This window comes from Mustelus asterias, chromosome 5 (genome assembly GCF_964213995.1).
Source record: "Mustelus asterias chromosome 5, sMusAst1.hap1.1, whole genome shotgun sequence".
NCBI lineage: Eukaryota > Metazoa > Chordata > Chondrichthyes > Carcharhiniformes > Triakidae > Mustelus > Mustelus asterias.
In genome coordinates this window covers 132040002-132064173 of record NC_135805.1, presented here as the reverse complement: position 1 = coordinate 132064173, position 24172 = coordinate 132040002, and the positions used below count along the sequence as shown (strand labels likewise).

The window sequence follows — 24172 nt, the reverse complement described above, 5'->3', positions numbered from 1 at the left end:
AGATAGGGACTGATGTGTGTTTGTAATGTCTTGATCACCACAGCAGGGTGTGTGGGATGATGCTTGGCGGGTGGGAGTTTCCTATTACATGACTGTTCAGATTGAGCATGTGAATGAAGATGGATTTGTGTTCCTGGCTGAGTTATCAGTTTCAGACTTCAGCTCTGTAAATGTTCAGTTTATCAGCTCTTAATGAGGCAATGAGTTCTCTTCAATACTAAATTAAATTTCTTACATGTGGAATTTCAGTACCTGTTTATGATTATCTTTAATAGTCTGAAATATGGATGGTATTCACACAGCCACAACAATGATAAACACTAGCAATGGAAATATGACTAAACAGAAAAATATTTTCTAATTTTTGCAATCAGAACATTGTCCCTACACAGAAAAAAAATCCTTTAGCAGCAAGTATTGAAGAGAACTCAATGCCTCATTAAGAGCTGATAAACTGAACATTTACAGAGCTAAACTCTGAAACTGATAACTCAGCCAGGAACACAATATGGATATATTTTTCAATTGAATTTCACTTATTAAAGATCATTCAGTCAAATGTTTATGAACGTCCCAATTAAGTTAAAAATCTAAATTGAGAAACATTAAGTAACATGGATCCTAAATGGTTGTTATTGTGCTTCTTTTGCTGCAGTTTGATTGTAAGCATCCTATTTGACTTTATAAACATAAAAATCATATTCTTTATTTTCTTCCTCCCCAGGTTTTCCCATTGGATTATATCCTAATTGCTATCATCACAGTGTACCTGGTCTTCACCTCCATGGCCGGAATCCGAAATATGGGCATCTGGTTTTTCTGGATAAGGGTAATTTCTATCATTGTCTGTGCAGATATATGTCTGCACCTGGATTCAGAAAGAAGAGGGAAATAATGGAGAGAACAAACTGGAACCTATTAGTAAATTCCAAAGAATAACTGATCTTGCTATACTGCCCAATTTATGATTACGGAGCACTATAAAATAGTGTTGTATGAGTCATGCTTCTTATGTTCCCCCATTACAACTATCTAATGTAGAGCATTTTTGACAAAATGGTAATTGTAAAATAGTGGAGCATCATAAACAAAACTGGAAGTCATAATTTTAAGTTTTATGGCCTTTGATTTGCAGAGAAGATGAGGCGTGGTTGTAGCCACAGTAAATTTAGATTGCTTCATCTATTTCATTTCTTCAAATCTGTTCTATAATTGAACATTTTCTCTAAAAATCAAACTCGGGGTGGCACATGGTACAGTGATTAGCACTGCTGCCTCACTGTGCCAGGGACCCAGGTTCGATTCTCAGCTTGGGTCACTGTCTGTGCAGAGTCTGCACAGTTCTTCCCATGTCTGTGTGGGTTTCCTCCGGGTGCTCCAGTTTCCTCCCAGTCCCAGAGACAGGCAGGTTAGGTGCATTGGCCATGCTAAATTCTCGCTCATTGTACCCGAACAGGCGCCGAGGGGATTTTCACAGTAACTTCATTGCAGTGTTAATGTAAGCCTACGTGTGACACTAATAAATAAACCTAAAAGGAAAGGGAGACTAGGTGAAATGAATTGAAGCTGCTCTTCCTAAAACTTTGAAAATTAAGATTAGTTTCAGTTAATGCTTAGTTAATTAGCTTGCTGAAAAGTTTAAGGACCTTTATATTGTACTTAACCTCAGCCGAATAGTGCAGAAGATTTTTTAAGGCAGGAGCCCAGCATGTCTGGAGTTCCATCCTGGCATTTTATGATTAGATTGAAATTGTTAATTCTTCACTGTGTTTCAGAGTTTTAATGAAAGAACTCAATTTACCATGTCCTTTTGGTTTGACCATTGTTTTATTTATGTGCACAGAGTATATTTTTATATAATGTTCTCAAATGTTTGTTGTGTGTGATAATAAAGAATTCTCTATTAGCGATGGTAGTGAGGAACATAGAATCTATGAATAGCAAGTTCATACGGTAGATTAAATCTCTTTTTTTCCCATCTCTTGCAACTAGCTGTACAAGATCAGACCTGGCCGAACACGACCCCAAGCTCTTCTTTTTCTTTGTATGATCCTGCTGCTGATGGTTCTGCACACAAGTTATATGATTTACAGTCTTGCACCCCAGTACGTTATGTACGGAAGTCAAAAATATCAAGAGCATGTGAGTCTAATTATATGTTCACCCTTTTCCTAAGTCGGTTGTTAATTCCTTTTTATGTAATTTCACATTGATATGGCCTGTCTATGACATCTGGCAGACCGCAAGGTAAATATACTTGAGGTAGGCCGTTCACTTGTCCATCCAAAAAGCAAAAAAAAAATTGTAGCCCCGATCACAATATCTACTTGAAAGAATTTGAGGTTCTGGCCTCTACTGCCCTTTCCTAAAACAATTCCAAATGTTGATCAGCCAAGGTTCTCCCTCACATTAGTTCTCAGTTGACTTTTCACCAATGTTAACACATGCCAGGTTTTAGCTTACTTTGCCACAGTACTCTCAATGTTGAGATGTAACGCAAAATGTTTCCCCCAACCGAATTTTACAACCCACAATTTGCTATTTAAAAATTACATTGCAAAGAGTGCACTCTTGAGCAGAGCAAGACTTGAATAATGTTAAAAGTGATTAACGGTAACATTCATTTGTAACTGAAGTATATTGGATTGCTACAACTGTACTTCTGCATAGGTGTAACTCTATAGAGACTTTAAAGTGTTAGAATAAAAGCAGAGAATAATGAAAATGTGCAACTGGTCTGTCAGTATCTGAATTAAGGGTTAAGTTTCATTAAAATTGGTATGTGTGCTCTGACGAAACGCCTTTTTAGGAGTGATCAAAACAATTTGAGAAGAGAAGAATAACTAAATGCAAAAGAAGGCAATACTGCAAAATATTGAAACAGAAATTGCTGAGCGTTTGCCTTTCTTTTATATTGAAAAGTTTTATAAATGGCTTATCTAGCCTGACCATGTCAGTTCTGATTTACCCCCATCCTGGCTCCCCATCTCCCCCACTAACTGGTTACCTTCCTCTTTCAGATACTGACTAATCTGATGTGCACTTAGCTTACATTTTCTTATTTTGAGCTTACATTTTCTTATTTTGAGTTTTATAATTTTTATCATTGGTACACTTTTCTACAATCTGTTTTTAATGAACTTTGCTCTTGAAGTGAATCAAAATATCCCTTTATAACAGTGCTGGTTGTAAAATGAATTTGTAGGTAGGAGATGAATGGATGAATTTGTATCTATTAGATGTGCTATCAAGCATGACTGCGCAACTTTGGTCGAAAGCAAGCAACAAACATATTGGCGGACTTGTGCGAGAGTATGAACTGCATTTGCAACATATATGATAGTGAGCTTGTCCACACGCTTATGGGCTGCCAAAGACACACTAAAGTGATGTCCATTGTGCCCTATTTTATCATTGATGCAGCATGAATTGGTTGATTGAATTACTACAGCGAATTCTTAGTGAGTTTTCTACATATGCAGTGAAGGACTCCTTCACCTTGTGAGGACTAAATGTGGCTTACTTATTGATAGTAATACCTTGCCTATGTGTTTGTTCAACATTACAAACCTATTTTGTAAAGTGTCACTGAGGGAAACCTTTGACATCTGCACTATATCACAGCGAAATAAACGTGCTGCCAGTTTCTGAATCTGTATTCATTGCACTTAGCGACCTACACAGAATACGGTTTTAATGACACTATGTATGCCCAGAGAGATACATCCATTGGTCCAGTGCACTCACTAACATTTTTGATTATTTCCATAATCCACCACAAACTCAGATTCACTTTTGTGATGGAGCAGTCCAATACTCTCTCTCTCCTCGTCATGCTAGTTGAAAAATCTGCTAATGAGGCCTCCACTGCTTATTTCAAGTCTGCTGTTTTCTGAGTAACGTTGTGTATGAATTTTAATGCGGAGTTGCTGGCATTGGACTGGGGTGGGCACAGTAAGAAGTCTCACTACACCAGTAGTGAGGTGCTCACCTGATGAAGGAGCAGCGCTCCGAAAGCTCATGATTCCAAATAAACCTGTTGGACTTTAACCTGGCATTGTGAGACTTAGTATGAATTTTAATGCCTGTGCAATTGCAGGTATCTCCCAACAATTAAATGATTGAACTTAGTATGATTTCTTTGTTCATAATCGGCAGAGACAGTACTCGACCAGCCCACGCTTGAAAATCCCAAAACAACACGTCAATAGTTAGATTTGATTCTGTGATTGGGCAGCACTTGTGGAACAATCCTGAATGTGTTAACAGCTATACCTACAACAAATTTAGATAATCAGTTGAGTTTGTAAATTTGTGCATGGTGGAAGCAGCATACCTTCATAGGCCAGGACCCTAGGGATGGACAATAAATGCTGGCCAGCCAGCGACGCCCATGTCCCACAAATGAATTTTTAAAAACCCATTGTCTGGAAATAGGGAATATGTTCAAGTCCTGGATCTTTTTTCAATTGCCCAGGAGCTTGGGGATCCCATTGTTCCCTGCTGTTTTCTCCACGGCAACAACTCGAATAGTCAGAGTCACAATGCTAACCAATCACCACCCTTTTCTCCTGTAGTATAAATTGTCATGATCGTTTGAAATTTGGTATTCTTGCAGTTGTCCAATGTTAGCAAGATGAAAAGCTTCAGCAACATGTCCCTCTTTCCAGCGATGTTCAAATGAATGATAGTTTACAAAGATGCAAGCAAGCACCAGTTTGAGTTTCCAGTCAATGTGAATCAATTAGCAAGTACTAGGCTGCATCTTGGAGTTATTTATGATGTTTAAGAAGTTATCCTAATCTTGTATCGATTGATGTGTAAATCATATTTGAAGTATTCACACAAAGCAGGCAACCAATGTGATTCAGCACATTGTGTGCTGTTCATTATAAAATCAGACATAGGGGTCAGCAAGACACCAAGGTGCACCACTCTGGGTGCGGATCTCGGAGGGAACTGAGAGAGCTGTGCCCAAATTGTCCATTAATCTAATTATTCTCAATCGTACTTTGGGTTAGGTGCAGCATTGAGCACCTTTGCCGTGTTCCATCTACACAGCACCTAACCTAAACTGACACTTGGGAAGTTGCTATTAATGTATATCATAATATTTGATACCTCTCTCCCTTCCTCCCCCAGTCTCTTCCAAAAGCCAGGACAGTGCCTGACAGCCAGACACATTTTGGTCAGTAAGAAGTCTCACAACACCAGGTTAAAGTCCCAACAGGTTTATTTGGTAGCACAAGCCACAAGCTTTCGGAGCGCTGCCCCTTCATCAGGTGAGTGGGAGTTTTGTTCACAAATAGGGCATATATAGATACGAACTCAATTTACAAGATAATGGTTGGAATGCGAGTCTTTACAGGTAATCAAGTCTTAAAGGTACAGACAGTGTGAGTGGAGAGAGCGTTAAGCACATGTTAAAGCGATGTGTATTGTCTCCAGCCAGGACAGTTAGTGAGATTTTGCAAGCCCAGGCAAGTCGTGGGGGTTACAGATAGTGTGACATGAACCCAAGATCCTGGTTGAGGCCGTCCTCGTGTACGGAACTTGGCTATCAGTCTCTGCTCAGCGATTCTGCGCCGTCGTGTGTCATGAAGGCCGCCTTGGAGAAAGCTTACCCGAAGATCAGAGGCTGAATGCCCATGATTGCTGAAGTGCTCCCCAACAGGAAGAGAACACTCTCGCCTGGTGATTGTCGAGCGGTGTTCATTCATCCGTTGTCGTAGCGTCTGTATGGTCTCCCCAATGTACCATGCCTCGGGACATCCTTTCCTGCAATACACCAGGCAGACAACATTGGCCGAGTTGCAAGGGTATGTACCGTGTACCTGGTGGATCGTGTTCTCAGGTGAGATGATGGCATCCGTGTCGATGATCCGGCACGTCTTGCAGAGGTTGCTGTGGCAGGGTTGTGTGGTGTCGTGGTCACTGTTCCCCTGAAGGCTGGGTAGTTTGCTGCGGACAATGGTCTGTTTGAGGTTGTGCGGTTGTTTGAAGGCAAGAAGTGGGGGTGTGGGAATGGCCTTGGCGAGATGTTTGTCTTCATCGATGACATGTTGAAGGCTCCGGAGAAGATGTCGTAGCTTCTCCGCTCCGGGGAAGTACTGGACGACGAAGGGTCCACCATGTCCCGTGTTGGTCTTCTGAGGAGGTCGGTGCGGTTTTTCGCTGTGGCGCGTTGGAGCTGTCGATTGATGAGTCGAGCGCTATATCCTGTTCTTATGAGGGCATCTTTCAGCGTCTGGAGGTGTCTGTTGTGATCCTCCTCATCTGAGCAGATCCTGTGTATTCGGAGGGCTTGTCCATAGGGGATGGCTTCTTTAACGTACTTAGGGTGGAAGCTGGAGAAGTGGAGCATCATGAGGTCATCCGTGGATGAATGAACACAGCTCGACAATCACCAGGCAGGAGTGTTCACTTCCTGTTGGGGAACACTTCAGCAGTTACGGGTATTCAGCCTCTGATCTTCGGGAAGGCGGCCTTCACAACACACAACGCAGAATCGCTGAGCAAAAACTGATAGCCAAGTTCCGCACACGAGGACAGCCTCAACTGGGATCTTGGGCTCATGTCACACTATCTGTAACCCCCACGACTTGCCTGGGCTTGCAAAATCTCACTAACTGTCCTGGCTGGAGACGATACGCATCTCTTTAACCTGTGCTTAACCCCCTCTCCACTCACATTGTCTGTACCTTTAAGACTTGATTACCTGTAAAGACTCGCATTCCAACCATTATCTTGTAAATTCATTTTGTATCTATATATGCCCTGTTTGTGAACAGAACTCCCACTCACCTGATGAAGGGGCAGTGCTCCGAAAGCTTGTGGCTTGTGCTACCAAGTAAACAGTTGGACTTTAACTTGGTGTTGTGAGACTTCTTACTGTGCTTACCCCAGTCCAACGCCGGCATCTCCACATATTGGTCAACCAGCACCCTTTCAGTGGCTGCTGGCATTTCCAGTGTGCAGCTGTGAAACTCGCAGGATATCATGAGACACGCAACTCAAAGTAATGGTAAATTTTGCAAAAAGGACAAAGGCCTTTTATCCGTAGGTGTTCACTCGAGCCATGCTGTTGGCCTTGCTGGGTATGATTTTCAAAATGATGTTGACCTGCTGGAGAGATTTCAGGGAAAACCTGAAGCCCTAAATTATGAAGAGAGATTGTTTAACTTAATTTATTTTCAGTACAGGAGGTTGGGGTCAGGGTTGGTGTCTTCCTAACACTGAGAACCACAGGTAATGTAGCTGTAAAGCATTTAATTTGACCTAAGCATGCATAACTGATGTTTAAAATTAACAAGCCTCAGGTGAGAGTAAATAAGTTCATGTTACATTGATGCACGCACCCCTGTGGACATGGGCAGACTGCCAGCAAAAGCATTTAATGTCATTAGTTAATTCCTTGGATAAGAGATTTGGTTATAAATAAAACTGTAGTTCATAGGGACAAGTATAGACTGATGATTGAAGGATTGCAACCATCTAAATTTGCTTGAACAACTAAAGGCTAGGAATAGAAAGATAGTGCAGCTTAACACGTGGCTAAACAGCTGGTGTAGGAGGGAGGTTTTTCAGATATCTGGACCATTGGAGTCTCTTCCGGGGCAGATGGGACCTGTACAAGAAGGACGGGTTGCATCTAAACTGGAAGGGCATAAATGTTCTGGCCAGGAGGTTTGCTGGTGTCACACGGGAGGATTTAAACTAGTTGGGCAGGGGGGTGGGAACCAAAGCAAAGGTGAATTAGCTGAAGGGGAACCAGAGAGTAGGGCCAGTAAGACCCAGAGAAACAACAGGCAGGGTGGGGTTGCTAATCAAAGAGGGTCTGGTGGAGTGAAGTGCATCTGTTTCAATGCATGAAGTGTAATAGGTAAGGCAGATGAACTTAGCTTGGATTTGTACTAGGAACTAGGCGTATGGTAGGTCCAGGCAGCTAAAAACGGAGGGAGCTCTGGAGGAGTACAGAGAAAGTAGGAAAGAACTCAAACGGGGAATTAGAAGAGCAAAAAGGGGTCACGAAATGTTCTTGGCAGACAGGATTAAGGAGAATCCCAAGGCATTTTATTCATACGTTAGGAACAAAAGGGTTGTCAGGGAAAAAATCGGACCTCTCGGGGACAAAAGTGGGGAATTATGCTTGGAGCCCAAAGAAGTAGGGGAGATCCTAAATGAATACTTTGCGTCGGTATTCACAAAGGAGAGGGATGTGTTGACTGGGAGTGTCTCGGAGGGGAGTGTTGAACCGTTGGAGAAAATCTCCATTACAAAGGAGGAAGTGTTAGGTTTGTTAGAGAATTTAAAGACTGACAAATCCCCAGGGCCTGATGGAATCTATCCAAGGCTGCTCAGGGAGACGAGAGATGAAATCGCTGGGGCTCTGACGCAAATCTTTGTCTCGTCACTGGACGCAGGTGAGGTCCCAGAGGATTGGAGGATAGCTAATGTGGTCCCGTTATTTAAGAAGGGTAGGAAGGATAACCCGGGTAATTATAGGCCGATGAGCTTGACGTCCGTGGTGGGGAAGTTGTTGGAGAAGATTCTTAGACATAGGATGTATGCGCATTTAGAAAGGAATAAACTCATTAACGATAGTCAGCATGGTTTTGTGAGAGGGAGGTCATGCCTCACTAACCTGGTGGAGTTTTTTGAAGAAGTGACCAAAATGGTTGACGAGGGAAGGCAGGACTTGCAGATTGGCTGGACTTGCAGATAGTGAGGAGCATTGTCAGAAGCTACAGAAGGATATAGATAGGCTGGAAATTTGGGCAAAGAAATGGCAGATGGAGTTCAATCCTGATGAATGCGAAGTGATGCATTTTGGTAGAAATAATGTAGGGAGGAGCTATATGATAAATGGCAGAACCATAAAGGGTGTAGATACGCAGAGGGACCTGGGTGTGCAAGTCCACAGATCCTTGAAAGTGACGTCACAGCAACCATCCTGCCAATTTTGTGTCGTCCGCAAACTTACTGATCACCCCAGTTATACCTTCTTCCAGATCGTTTATATAAATCACAAACAGCAGAGGTCCCAATACAAAGCCCTGCGGAACACCACTAGTCACAGGCCTCCAGCCGGAAAAAGACCCTTCCACTACCACCCTCTGTCTTCTGTGACCAAGCCAGTTCTCCACCCATCTAGCCACCTCCCCCTTTATCCCATGAGATCCATCCTTTTTCACCAGCCTACCATGAGGGACTTTGTCAAACGCTTTACTAAAGTCCATATAGACGACATCCACGGCCCTTCCCTCGTCAACCATTCTGGTCACTTCTTCAAAAAACTCCACCAGGTTAGTGAGGCATGACCTCCCTCTCACAAAACCATGCTGACTATCGTTAATGAGTTTATTCCTTTCTAAATGCGCATACATCCTATGTCTAAGAATCTTCTCCAACAACTTCCCCACCACGGACGTCAAGCTCACCGGCCTATAATTACCCGGGTTATCCTTCCTACCCTTCTTAAATAACAGGACCACATTAGCTATCCTCCAATCCTCTGGGACCTCACTTGCGGAAGGGTGCGTTTCTGAATGGAGAGCTGTGACAAGTGGCGTTCCTCAGGGATCAGTGCTGGGATCTTTGCTGTTTGTAATGTATATAAATGATTTGGAGGAAAATGTAACTGGTTTGATTAGTAAATTTGCAGACGACACAAAGGTTGGTGGATTTACGGACAGCGATGAGGACCATCAGAGGGTACAGCAGGATATAGATCAGTTGGAGACTTGGGCAGAGAGATGGCAGATGGAGTTTAATCCAGACAAATATGAGGTAATGCATTTTGGAAGGTCTAATACAGATAGGAAATATATAGTAAATGGCAGAACCCATAAGAGTATCGATAGGCAAAGGGATCTGGGTGCACAGGTCACTGAAAGTGGCAATGCAGGTGGAGAAGGTAGTCAAAAAGGCATACGGCATGCTTGCCTTCATCGGCCGGGGTATTGAGTTTAAAAATTGGCAAGTCATGTTGCAGCTTTATAGAACCTTAGTGAGGCCGCACTTGGAATATAGTGTTCAATTCTGGTTGCCACAGTGTCAGAAGGATGTGGAGGCTTTGGAGAGGGTACAGAAAAGATTTACCAGGATGTTGCCTGGTCTAGAAGGCATTAGCTATGAGGAAAGTTTGGAGAAACTTGGTTTGTTCTCACTGGAACGACGGAGGTTGAGGGGCGACCTGATAGAAGTCTACAAGATTATGAGGGGCATGAACAGAGTGGATAGTCAGAAGCTTTTTCCCAGGGTGGAAGGGTCAATTACTAGGGGGCACAGGCTTAAGGTGTGAGGGGCAAGGTTTAAAGGAGATGTACGAGGCAGATATTTTACACAGAGAGTAGTGGCTTCCTGGAACTCGTTGCTGGGGGCGGAAGCGGATACGGTAGTGACTTTTAAGGGGCGTCTTGACAAGTACATGAATGAGATGGGAATAGAGGGATATGGTCCCCGGAAGGGTAGGGGGTTTTAGTTCAGTCAGGCAACATGGTCGGTGCAGGCTTGGAGGGCTGAAGGGCCTGTTCCTGTGCTGTAATTTTCTTTTCTTTGTTCTTAGTACTGAAGATATTCTGCCATTTGCAGATTAATAAGAAAGTCTGCAAAACTTTCTCCCAGGATGCTATATGTGCGGGCCACAAGGTACATGGTCGAAGTGGTTGAAGTAGAGTTGATAATCCTAAAGGTTTTATTCCTTTTTCTTACTTGTTAAGTAGAAGAGGCTAGGAACATGACCCCTTTCAAGAGTTTTGGTTTACAGCGTGCTTTTTTAAAAAGACTAATTAACGTAGACTCTGGTATTAATTTGGTGGAAGTTAATTCTACACAATCAAACAGCTGTATTTAAAGTTAATTTTCAGCAAAGCATCTAACACATTTAAATTGATTGCATGTTTACAACCTTTGCTTGTTTTCAAACTTTGAGTTTCTTTAATGCAAGATACACAAAAATTATTTCTCCTGGGTTGAGCCCCTCATTAATTCTAACAAACTCTTCCAACTTGTGTGTCAGCCAACCAGACAAAAACAGTGCTGGCCATTTCACAAAATGTTTCACGGGTTTTATTGATACACAAATAATATTGGCACACAACGTTTTGGCTTGCCAGTGTCAGATTTGGGGGGGTACTCCAAAGTGTCGCAAGTTCACAGGTAAGGATTTACCCAGCAATTGTCCAGAAGGGCTAACTTCCCTCAACGATTGTGCTGGGGCTGGGAATCATCCGCAAAGCAATTTAAATTGCTAACTTCAGATTGTTCTGCCAGATTTACACACAGTGGCACTCTGAAAGAGTTGGAAGGGAAAAAGCACTTCCAACTTCAATGTAACTATTTTAAAGGCCCACACCGAGCCTCACACAGGATACCCGCAGGAGGTAGCTGTGACGTTGGATGCATTGGTAGCTGTGTGCTGGTGAGGTTCAGAATGTGAATGTTGGATATGGGCAGCACAGTGGTTAGCACTGCTGCCTCACAGTGCCAGAAACCTGAGTTCAATTCCTGGCTTGGGTCACTCTGTATGGAGTCTGCATGTTCTCCCTGTGTCTGTGTGGGTTTCCTCCCACAGTCCAAAAGACGTGATGGTTAGGTGCATTGGCCATGCTAAATTCGCCCTCAGTGTACCAGAACAGGCACCGGGGATTTTCACAGTAACTTCATTTCAGCGTTAATGTAACCCTACTTGTGACACTAATAAATAAACTTTAAACAACACCAGGGACCCGGGTTTGATTCCAGGGTTTGGGTCACTCCTTGTGCGGAGCCGGCACGTTCTCCCCTCATCTGGGTGAGTTTCCTCTGAATGCTTCGGCTTCCTCCCACAGTCCAAAAGATGTGCTGGTTAAGTGCACCCAGTGTACCCAAACAGGTGCCAGAGTATGGCCACAAGGGAATTTTCACAATCCACTACATTGCAGTGTTAATGTAAGCCTACTTGTGACAGTAATAAATAAGTATGAACCCTGACTGCCAGGGAGTGCTGCTGGGTAAGTGATGGGTGTGTGGTGGATCGAGCAGAGTGGGAGATTGATGGTGCAGTAAGTATGGGATGTAAGTTGAGGCTGCTTGCATTCACCTTGGTGTGAGAGGTCATTGTACTGCTGCCATGTCTGAGGGCCAGACTCCCTGAAGACATGCTCCCACATCCACCTCGGGCTATAGTGTAAGGGCATCAGGACAGTCGTGACCCAGGGAAGAGAGAGGGTTTATAGAAGTGTGCCTTGCTGGTGATAATCGCACCTGTGCAGTTCAAAGGTGAAAGCTGCTATCAGATAGGACTCTTGGCCTACCCTGCATGAATAAGGAACAGCACATTGTGGAATTGTGTAGAAATGTGTAGCAATCTAATTTGCCACATTTGTATCGGGAGTGATATGAATGCTTGTGGTGGCATAAGATAGGTTTTTGTTGTATTGACTATTTAAAATGAAGTTTATCTTTTAAGTACTATTAATTAATATGTAATGTTTTGGTTCTGATTTCTATTAATGTGAGAGCTACAAAAAGCAAAATCCTGTTGGTAATTTCGTCATCCGGCGGGAGGGTCATTCAATCAACTTGGTTATGGTTTACTGTGTTCCCATGGGGATCATAACAAATGGTTAAACATAGTCAGTTTAATTTAAAAACATTTTCCATGGTTACTTGTTACAAACATAGCAGATTCAGTGTGATTCTACATTACTGATAGGCTCAATGCCATGCATAAAAGACAAAAAAACTACCATTTTACAGCTGTGTTGTATTTGTTTTGATACTTTCCCTCACTTAACCTTGCCTCAAGAATGCCTGCTTCAAGGTTGTTGTGTAGTTGTGGTTTTGTTGAGCTTGGGGATGGGGCTGATATTAAGACTAAAGTGCCTGCCTCTCAGCCAGATGGTGTTTGAATCCCAGAGCTGCTAGTCACACAATTGGTCTGTTGTCGTTGAAATTTTATTAATTTCTAGGTCAGGCTGCTCTATGGGAAAGTGGATCATAATGTGTCTTAACTATGGTGGGAGGAAAAATTGGCTTAATTTTGTTAGCTCTGCTTTAAATGCACCTATTCATTTTTTGTTTTAGCAAGAGTTTCATGATTGGAAATGCTAAAGTAGGAAACTGCATCAGCCAGCAGTGTCTTAGGCAGAGACCTTTCCAAAGGCAAAATTCTTCAGATTTTTTTGTTAAATGTTTGCCTTGTTCAATAGTAATATTTTATTATTTCATGGTATATGAACATCGCTGGCAAGACCACTTGTTGGTGATCCCTTGAGAAGGCAAAAACCATACCTCTGCTTAACATCAGAGGCAAAGATAACAAGAAGGGAAGCAAATGATGGTGTAGTGGTAATGACACTGGACTGGTTATCTAGAGACCCAGGCTAATGCTAGGGAACATGGGTTCAAATCCTAACAAGGCTGCTGGTGTAAATTAAATTAAAAAATTTGGGCGGCACGGTAGCACAGTGGTTAGCACTGCTGCTTCACAGCTCCAGGGTCCCGGGTTCGATTCCCAGCTCGGGTCACTGTCTGTGTGGAGTTTGCACATTCTCCTCGTGTCTGCGTGGGTTTCCTCCGGGTGCTCCGGTTTCCTCCCACAGTCCAAAGATGTGCGAGTTAGGTTGATTGGCCAGGTTAAAAATTGCCCCTTAGAGTTCTGAGATGCGTAGATTAGCGGGATTAGTGGGTAAATATGTGGGGGTAGGGTCTGGGTGGGATTGTGGTCGGTGCAGACTCGATGGGCCGAATGGCCTCCTTCTGCACTGTAGGGTTTCTATGATTTCTATGAAGGTGGTCTGAAATTGCTGCCTTAAACCACAGCAGTCCGTGCTTGTACTGTGGTACACCCACAGTGTTGTCAGGAAAGGAGTCCCAGGCTTTTGACCAAGTGATAGTCAAGAAATGGTGGTTTGCTTCCTAGTCAGGATGGCCAGTGACTTGGAGGTAAACATGCAGATGATGGTGTTTCCATGCATCAGCTGCACTTGTCCTCCTAGAAGGCAGAGAGGTTGCAGCAGGCTTGGAAGGGATTGTCAAAGGAGTCGCAGCAAGCTGCTGCAGTACATCTTGAGGATAGGTGGTGGTGCAGGGAGTGAATGTTTAAGGTGTGAATGGAATGACGATCAAGCAGGCTGTTTTGTCCTGAATGGAGCTGTACTCATCCAGGCAAGTAGTGCATCATACTCCTGGCTTGTGCCTTGTAGAAAGTGGACAGATTTTGGAGAGTCAGGACCAAGTTACTCATCTTAAAATTCTCATTCTCTGACCTACTCTTGTAGCCAACATATTTACGTAACTGATCCCATTCTGCCTCTGGTCAATGGTAATGAGATGTTGATGGTATAGGATTGAGTGTTGGTAATGCCCCTGAATGTCTGCCCTGTTGGAGGTAGTCAATACCTGGCACTTGGGTGGCACAAATGTTATTTACCACTTAATCCTAGCCTGAGTGTTTTCCAGATCTTGCTTCATGCAGAAACATACTGCTTCATTATCTCAGGAATTGAGACTGAACACTCTCCAGTCACCAGAGAACAACCCTACTTCTGATCTTATGATGGAGGGCAGCTCATTTATGAAGCAGCTGAAGATAGTTATGTCTCGGAACTCCTGCAACAATGTCCTGGGGCTGAGCTGATTAATCATAGAATCCTTACAGGGCAGAAGGAAGCCATTCACTCCATCGAGTCTGCATCGACCCTCCAAATGAGCACTCTACCTGGGCCCTATCCTTGTTACCCTGTGAATTTACCAGGACCAATCCATCTGATCTGCACATCATTTGGAGTGTGGGAGGAAACCAGAGCACCCAGAGGAAACCTACGCAGACACAGGGAGAACGTGCAAACTCCACACAGTTACCCAAGTTCGGAATCGAACCTGGGTCCCTGGCACTATGAGGCACTGTGCCGCCCAACAACCACAATCGTCTTTGTGCTTGGTATGACTCCAGCCAAAGAAGGATTTTCTCCCAATCCCCTGCATATTGCAGTGCTCAATCTGATGACTACACCTGTAAGAACATCTGTAATGGATATACGTTTACAAATAGTAAATGGACTTTTGCATCAGTGGACAAGCTGTTTTTTGAAAAATATGGCATTGAACTAAATTGGACATGTATGCGAGTAAAACGCCAGGTACTGAAAACTGTTCAGTAAAGTTTATCTTCCAACTCTCCCTTCACTGATCCTCAATCTAATTTGCAGCCAAAATTTCTTCAGTCATTTTGATCACAATTATATGGTCTATGCTGGATTAGATTGCAAAAGGTCTCTGTTGGGGAATATGCATGTGAGAGTGACTGGCTGATTCTTCTATGATGCTAGCTGTACTGAGAAATTCTGACAATGCAGTCCATTGGGCCCCAAATAGAGGGTTGGCAAAAACAAGAAATAATTTGAATGTATGCAAAACGTACACAGTGATTGATGGATAAGAGAACTAATTTTTCCGAACTGCATGTCCACTGCAGCACTAGCTCTCACGGTTTACGTATATAAGAACAAACAGGGGGTCTCCTTTGACAACATCTTCCAAACCCGTGACCTCCACAACCTAGAAGGGCAAGGCTGGCAAACTGTGGGTGCATTTACACCACTTGGACTGCAATGGCTCACAAGAGTGGCACAGTGGCAAGCACTGCTGCCTCACAGCACATGGGACCCTGGTTCAATTCCAGCCTCGGGTCATTGTCTGTGTGCAGTATGCACATTCTCCCCATGTCTGTGTGGGTTTCCTCTGGGTGCTCCGGTTTCTTCCCACACTCCAAAGATTGTGCGGGTTAGGTTGATTGGCCATGCTAAATTTCCCCCAGTGTCAGGGGGATTAGCAGGATGAATACGTAGGGTTACGGGAAAAGGGCCTGGTGGGATTGTGGTTGGTGCAGACTCTAGGGGCCAAATGACCTCCTTCTGCATTGTAGGGATTCTATGACTCGACAAGGGCAGTGCACCACACCCTTAAGGGAAATTAGTGGTGGGCAATGCATGCTGGCCTTGCCAGCGACACTCTCATTCCAAGAATGAACAATAGAAATATTGCTCTAAAGCAGCTGCTGCATATAGAGACCTAATCCTGCTCATTGATTCTTCTGAGAAAAAGGTTTCTCCCCCCCCCCATGGCCAAAATGAAATTTGTGTATTGAAGTCCAGAATATTCTTTCTTAGCACCCTATGTATAAATGCTACGTGTCTCAGCATGACATTCACAAAATCTGTCCATCTTGGCAATCAACCCATTCCGCACAGCATTTGATTACCTGTTATTTTCTTGTCACCTTCAACCCTTTTCCCAACCAGATAAACATCAAATCATTCTCAAAAGTGTTATCAAAATGTTAACTGCTTTTTTTCTGAAAATGTCTTCTGAGCAGCATTGTGACACACTGCAGTGGTTAGCACTGTTGCCTCACAGTGCCAGGGATGCAGGTTCAATTCCAGCCTTGGGTTACTGTCTGTGTGGGGTTTGCACGTTCTCCCCATGTCTGCGTGGGTTTCGTTCAGGTGCTCCGATTTCCTTTCTCAGTCCAAAAATGTGCAGATTAGGTGGATTGGCCATGATAAATGTGTGGGATTACAGAGTGAGAGGAGGGTCCAGATGTGATGTTCTTTCAGGGAGTTGGTGCAGACTCAATGGGTCAAATGACCTCCTTCTGCACAGTAGGGATTCTATGTATTTCCATGGCCTGATTCTTATTTGTACAGAAGGAAAGAGGGAGGGAACAAAGAGGAGAAATTCCTTCTAATCTGGAGCCATGTTTAAGTGTCATTTAATTTTGGCTTGATTAATCTAGCGCTGACCATTCAAGTTAAATTATTTACTTGTGTCTTATTTTTGGCATTGCTCTTGTGGCTGATGTTCACCTATGGGGTAGATACCAATTTTTCCTTTCTCTTAATTTAATACTATCATACCTAATGAATCAATGGCTGTGACCTGTTATTTGAAATTCTATAGTTAGAACTGTAGTTTAAAGGACTTGTACACTAGAATTCAAGTGCTATCATAGAAATTAGGAGTAGAAGTAGGCCATTCAGTCCTTCGAGCCTGCTCCACCATTCAATATGATCGTGGCTGACCCTCAATCTTATCATAGAATCATAATAGAATCCCTATAGTGAAGAAGGAAGCCATTCGGCCCTTTGAGCCTGCACTGACGACAATCGCACCCAGGCCTTCGCACCATAACCTCACTTATTTACCCTAGCTAATCTCCTGTCACTAAGGGGCAATTTACCATGGCCAATTCATCTTTGGTCTCAATGCCAGATTCCCACTTTCTCTCCATACCTCTTGGTGCCATTAAAATCTAAATTAATTATCTATCTCTTTCCTGAATGCATTCAGTGACTTGGACCCACAGCCTTCTGTGGTAGAGAATTCCACAAGTTCACTACCCTTTGAGTAAAGAAATTTTATCTCATCATATTACCTGTATCCCGAGACTGTGTCTCCTGGTTCTAGGTTCCCCAACTTGGCAAAAACATCCTCCAAAGAACAGAGAAAATTACAGCACAGGAACAGGCCCTTTGGCCCTCCGAGCTTGCACCGACCATGCTGCCCGACTGAACTAAAACCCCCTACCCTTCCGGGGACCATATCCCTCTATTCCCATCCTATTCATGTATTTGTCCAGATGCCCTTAAAACTCACTATCGTATCTGCTTCCACTACCTCCCTCGGCAGCGAATTCCAGGCACCCAACACACTCTTTAAAAAAAACTTGCCTCGTACATCTTTAAACCTTTCCCCTCGCACCTTAAACCTATGCCCCCCAGTAATTGACTCTTCCACACTAGGGAAAAAACTTCTGTCTATCCACTCCGTCCATGTCCCTCATAATCTTGTAGACTTCTATCAGGTCACCCGTCAGCCTCCATCGTTCCAGTGAGAACAAACCAAGTTTCTCCAACCTCTCCTCATAGCTAATGCCCTCCATACCAGGCAACATCCGGTAAATCTTTTCTGTACCATTTTCTGAAGATTCCCTGCATCTAGTCTGTCTAGCCTTGTTAGAATTTTATACATTTCTATCAGAAACAATCTATCCTACCAGAAGGCCTGTTTTATATTCATTAAAGATAGCTTAGGTCAAGGGAAAAGATTTTGTTTTAAATCCAAATTGTGAACGTGAACTACTCCTCGAATTCTCCCTCATGACATGCTGCTCTTGTAATCTGAATTTGTACATTAAGCAGTGGAACTAATTATATTACACAGAGAAGGTATCAAATGTACTGTTAATACAGGAAAATTGCTAGGAAATATTAACTTTTCTAATTGCATGAAAATTATGAATTTTTGAGTATCCTAATAAATGGCTAAGTGATTCATTAAGATTTTAATATTTTTATGAATGAGAAGAATTAATTGAATTTAATTAAGTTGCCTAATGTACAAAATTTGTCGTTTAGTGTGAACTTGAAATCCAATCTTCCCTCTTCAAAATTAAACATACGTTGCAGCTAAATTGAAGGCTGCTTTCTTTGAGAAAATATCTTCTACTTCATGGCCTTCTTTTGAAATACTTGTTTCTACCAATTTTCTTTATTTGATTTTATATTTTTTATGTATTTTGTGATAAATTGAATAAGATATGATGCCATTGTTAGACAATGTGCAGGAGTGTCACTAATATCTTTAGAAGCCTTGTCATTATTCTGGATTTTTTTTTCTCCATATGCAAGCCTCACTTTTAATAGACAGGGACAAATTGGGTCAGATCTGCCATTGTTTCGACCAATTTTAAATGATCTTGCATGTTGTCTTAATTGTTTTATCAGGGCAGTTATTAATCAAATCATTGACTGCCAGCTGAATTTTCCCTCACTGTCTAGATATAATTAAATCCTAATTTTCGTCACAGCCTGGTAAACGAGTGATAGTGTCAACCAGGAGCAGTGTTTGCAAGGTTTTATTGAGGTACAGCATCACTCTGAAATAAAGCAGTCTGCCACAGAAGCTTAGAAGTGCATCTTCTGTCAACGTTATCACATCATTAAATCTTGTGAGTTAGTGATAAATGAACATTGGCAAGCTTCAAGGTCACTAGTACAGATCATTCTACTTGTAAAAAAGATTAAGTGCATTACAGGGCTTTTAAAAAATATATTAGCGCAACTTTTTAAGAAAGCTGAATTTTAATTGGTTTGAACTAGAAAAAACATGCTTTGGTTTTAATTAATCTCTACTTCCCTTTTAACCTATCTGAAATTTTATTTTTGCATTCTGTTTCAAACATTTGTTATGACTGCTTAGACATGTGCGTTCATTACTTTGCTGGTGCAGTTTTGAATCTGAAGCTTCCAACATACATTTGCAACAGAGGAATTATATAGAGCTACGGATCAATCGAACAGTAGGATTGGTTTATATTTTCTCTCGCCAAGTACTGGTATGAACACAATGGGCTGTAACTTCTGATGGAGTGGCAATTGAGTCGGATTGCTCTTCCACTCAAAAGTTCTTGTCTTAAAATCTTGGTGTCCTGTTCTGCTTGGCCTTCTGACTCTGGTGTTTGGGTGGGGGAGGAGGGCCTTGTGTGAGATGGGGTGGGGGTAAGGGTGGGTTCGGGCCAGGTTTGGGAGGAGTTGTGTGAGATTCAGGCCTGGCGGGGTGGAGAGTGTCCCCATGGGCGTGGAAGGGTTATTAGTTGTGCTTGTGGGTAGAACCTTAGAGAGTGGGAGGCTCATAAAATCCCAACAGTGCATAAGGAGGCCATTTGGCCCATCGAGTCTGCACCGACAACAATCCCATCCAGGGCCCATTCCCATTACCCCGCGGATTTATCCTGCTGACCTCCCTGATGCTATGGGGCAACTGAGCATGGCCAGTTAACCTAACCTGCACATCTTTGGACTGTGGGAGGAAACCGGAGCACCCGGAGGAAACCCATGCAGCCACGGGGAGAATGCACAAACTCCACACAGACAGTGACACGAGGCTGGAATTGAACATGGGTCCCTGGCGCTGTGAGGCAGCAGTGCTAACCACTGTGCCACCATGTCATGTTACCCAGAAGTTAGAAGTAGTTTTAATTCTACCACTTTTTCTGGATAACTACTGGTGTGAGACAGTTGGAAACATCCAAAGTTTGTCATTTAAATTGCATTTTAGGGTGGCTCCCAGTGCAGGACAATTTCTCAAGGGTTGTTTGCACTTCCGGGCAATTACTGTGCAAACCCTTACCTGTGAACCTCTGAGGTTAGAGTGGAGGTGTGTTCCCAGTGCCACCTTGGGGTACCCACACCCCAATACAATGTCCTGGAACTTAATGGTACACTCCATGGGGTTGAATGACCATTTTCTGTGCTACAAAAGTCTGTGAATTCCTTGACCTTTGGAAAAATTAACCATTATCGTGAAAATAGCCAATCTGACCTATTTCAATGTAAAATTTCTGACTTAGTCCAATTACGTACATTTTCTTAAAAAAATGAAAGTTGGGAGTTTGGTTGTACGGTGAAAAATATTGTTTTTCCAAAGGTAGGAGTTAGAAACCTAATGTGTTTAATGTGGTACCCAAGTGTCTGAACATATTGACATTCGTTCATCCCCAATTTGATTCTCTTCAGTAGATCAAAGACCTAAAATTATTGCATTTAGTTCGAAGTTGAGAGTTTTCTAAATCGCTTCTATACAGGGGCAGTGGGACTTCAGTATATTTTTGGATGTACCTCACTGTGAGGTGACATGAAGAAGTAAACGAGATGATCAGAAGTAATTATTGTAAAATGGCTCAGAATCTTTCAAAGTACAAATTATTGTACTGACTCGTATTTTAAACTGTACTTTAAACTGATTAGAGTAAGACAAAAGATAATTGCAGATTTACATTCTTTCTTTCTTGCTGAATCTAGTCAGTGGGAAAGTTTCAGCCATTACAGAGATGCTGCTGCTATTTGGTTTGCCTTTTCTTCATCCTTAAGTTGTCACGGCTGATTACTGATGTTTCTATTTCTACCATTTTTAAAATGGGATGTAATGGGAAAAAGTAGTTTTCTATTGTCTGAAATCCTTGGTTTGATCACAGAGCTCAGTTGATTTGACATGTTGAGTCAACTCTTTGAGTGAACTCTTAAACTGGCATACTGATAATGTCATCTGTCCATGAAAAATAATTTTAAGGAATTGAGCCACAGACCATTCCTATTGGAACAAGGTTTAGTAAAATAGGAGGAATAGTTTACTTAAGACTTGATGAAAAAGAAAATCTACTGCCTGAGGGTCTTGACCTAATTAAGCAGGTGGGAGAATTACAGAAAGCAAGTTTGTGTGAGTATAAGACAGGTAAGCTTTATATAAACTCATTAATAGCATTTGTATTTTTGTATGTGTATATTTTTCCAGGTCAACCACACTTCATTTGACTTGAGGCAAGAGAATTCAAATGCAACTTGGGTGACAAAGATGTGTGATGCAAAGGCACCTGAAGGTGAGTTGATACACAGAAACATAGAAGATAGGAGCAGGAGGAGGCCATTTGGCCCTTTGAGCCTGCTCCGCCATTCATCACGATCATGGCTGATTGTTCAACTCAATAGCCTACTCCTGCTTTTTCCCCATAACCTTTGATCCCATTCGCCCCCAAGTGCTATATTTAGCCGCCTCTTGAATACATTCAATGTTTTGGCACCAACTACTCCCTATAGTAATGATTTCCACAGGTTCACCACTCTTTGGGTGAAGAAATGTCTCCTCATCTCCATCCTAAATTTCTTGCAGATTACTGTGCAGTTTTACTTTATGGCAGTCAAACTTGAAGATAAAGCCAAAACACCAGATAAAACCTAATGCCAATAGAATATTTTCTGAACTAGTAAACTTTGCTGTAACTGACATTTATAAACATTTTCCGGTCTACTACTAAAATGTGCTTTTCAGTCATTGGTTTTTTTTGTGTGTATCTTTTGGTACTTATTCCCAATCAAACATTCAGTCCAAAGTAACTGACGTTATTGTCATCAATTTCGCAATTTTCAGCACTTAATCATTCGCGATTAGTAACATCATCACATCCACATCGAGTTCAACGGGGCCCAGGAACTGGATGGGTAGCGGCGAGGGAGTTTAGAGACTGGAGGGAGAAATGGGGGAGGAGTTTAGACCCTGATATTGGAGGTGGTGGGAGATTTTAGACTCTGAGACTGGGAGTGGAAGGGGGAAAGAAAGATCAGACCCTGGGATCTGAGGGTGGTCAATGTTGCTGCCTAGGCCAGCATTTATTGCCTAATTGTTCTTGAAAAGTTGGTAGTGAGCTACCTTCTTGAACCAATGCAGTCCACGTGCTGTAAGTACACCCACAGTACTGCGAGGGAGGGTGATCCAGGATTTATTCCCAAAGACAGTGATGGGAGTGGCTGAGAGAGGAACTTCCATGTGGTGGTGTTCCCATGTAGCTGCTGCCCTTGTTCTTTCAGATGGTAGTGGTCGTGGGTTTGGAAAGTGCTGCCCTTTATTTATATCCATTCATGGGATATGGGTGTTGCTGGCTGACAAGCATTTATTGCCCATCCCTAAGAATCTTGGTGAATTTCTGTAGTGCATCTTGCAGATGGTACGTATTTTGTTGAATTCTCAAGGGCAATTAGGGATGGACAATATATGCTGGCCTAGCCAATGATGTTCACATCCCACAGATAGATTTTTAAAAATTCTTCCTCTGTACTGGCTATACCGCACAATTCGATGTTCTCCTTTTCCCAGTCCAAATCACTTATGTAAATGCTGAGTAACAGTGTTCCTAGCATTGATCCATATGAAACACCACTTCCTACCCTCTGCCATTCTGAGTAAACACTTCTAACCCTTGCTCTCTGTTTTAAACATAAGGCTCCGCAGGCTTTGCAAAGGCAAGGAGTTTGAAATGCAGGGCATCATTAGAAACTATTTTAAGTCGAGCAAAGCATCCATTGATATGGGGAAGCATAGTACATTATTTATATTAAGTAAGGACAGGTTTCCAATCTCACCATAACATTTAGTCTGTATGTTTGCACACTGTGAAATAAGAGTAATGATCAGTCTCTGGCCTTTTCGCACGAAGAACTGTTTTGGTTCCACCTTCAGGGAAATTGAGCAGCACAAGTGCAACAGCTGCAATTGTGCCGTTCAGATCATGTGAATGTTATTGCTCCACTCCTGGCTCCAGCTATTGTGTAGTTAGATTTTGGGCAGTATGGCCACTTATAGAACTGGCTGCCGCTCCTGTATTTGAGAGAATATCTAAAGCAAGATCCTGACTGAATTGGTAATGTAATTTTAATGGATGATTAATGGATTAGTGGAGAAAAAAGTCAACCAAAGTATCACTAATTGCCTCTGTTAATTTCTTGAGGTTTCTACGATGAGCTTTGTGGATAGTTTGCCAAATTTTGGGGGTTGAGGAGGAGCTGGGAGGAGGAGAGTGTTATTGCTGTCCTTTATGTGCCTTTGCTTTTTCTCTTATTCTGAGTTATGTAGAAATAATATACGTTTATATAGCCCCTTAGCACATTCTCAGGTCATCTCAGCACTGCAATGAATTTCTTCATTCACTGAAATATATCTTTTACAGGACATTGAATTGCACACAGCAATTTTCCATGGGCAGAAAATGAGATATATGACTAGTTAATTTGTCCCTTTGATAGAAGGATGTTGTCCAGGAAACTGGGAGATCTCCCTGCTCCCGGTATTAGTTCCACATCCTCTGTTAGATGGGACTGCACTTTTAAATCATTTGATTTATTATTGTCACATGTATTGATATACAGTGAAAAGCATTGTTTCTTGCAGACAAAACATACTGTACATAGAGAAGTAAAGGAGAGGATGTGGACTGTAGTATTACAGTCATAGCTAGGGTGTAGCGAAAGATCAACTTAATACGAGGTAGGTCCATTCAAACGTCTGATGGCAGCAGGGAAGAAACTGTTGTTGAGTCGATTGGTACGTGACCTCAAGACTTTTGTATCTTTTTCCTGACGGAAGAAGGTGGAAGAGAATATGTCCAGGGTGCTTGATTTTGCTGGCTGCTTTTCCGAGGCAGCGAGAAGTGTAGACAGAGTCAGTGGATGGGAGGCTGGTTTGCGTGATGGACTGGGCTTCGTTCATGACCTTTGTAGTTCCTTGCAGTCTTGGACAGAGCAAGAGCCATACCAAGCTGTGATACAACCAGAAAGAATGCTTTCTATGATGTATCTGT

General features: G+C 42.5%; 1 protein-coding gene across 2 annotated transcripts in view; it reads left to right on the top strand.

The window, feature by feature from the left end:
• Positions 1-24172, top strand: part of lmbrd1 (LMBR1 domain containing 1) — a 237771-nt gene that overhangs the window by 188397 nt on the left and 25202 nt on the right. For both annotated transcript variants that reach the window (XM_078213300.1, XM_078213298.1), the window contains exons 12-14: positions 725-829; positions 1993-2142; positions 21337-21421. In XM_078213300.1, coding sequence (XP_078069426.1) covers positions 725-829; positions 1993-2142; positions 21337-21421 — 340 coding nt within the window. The remainder of the gene's footprint in view (positions 1-724; positions 830-1992; positions 2143-21336; positions 21422-24172) is intronic.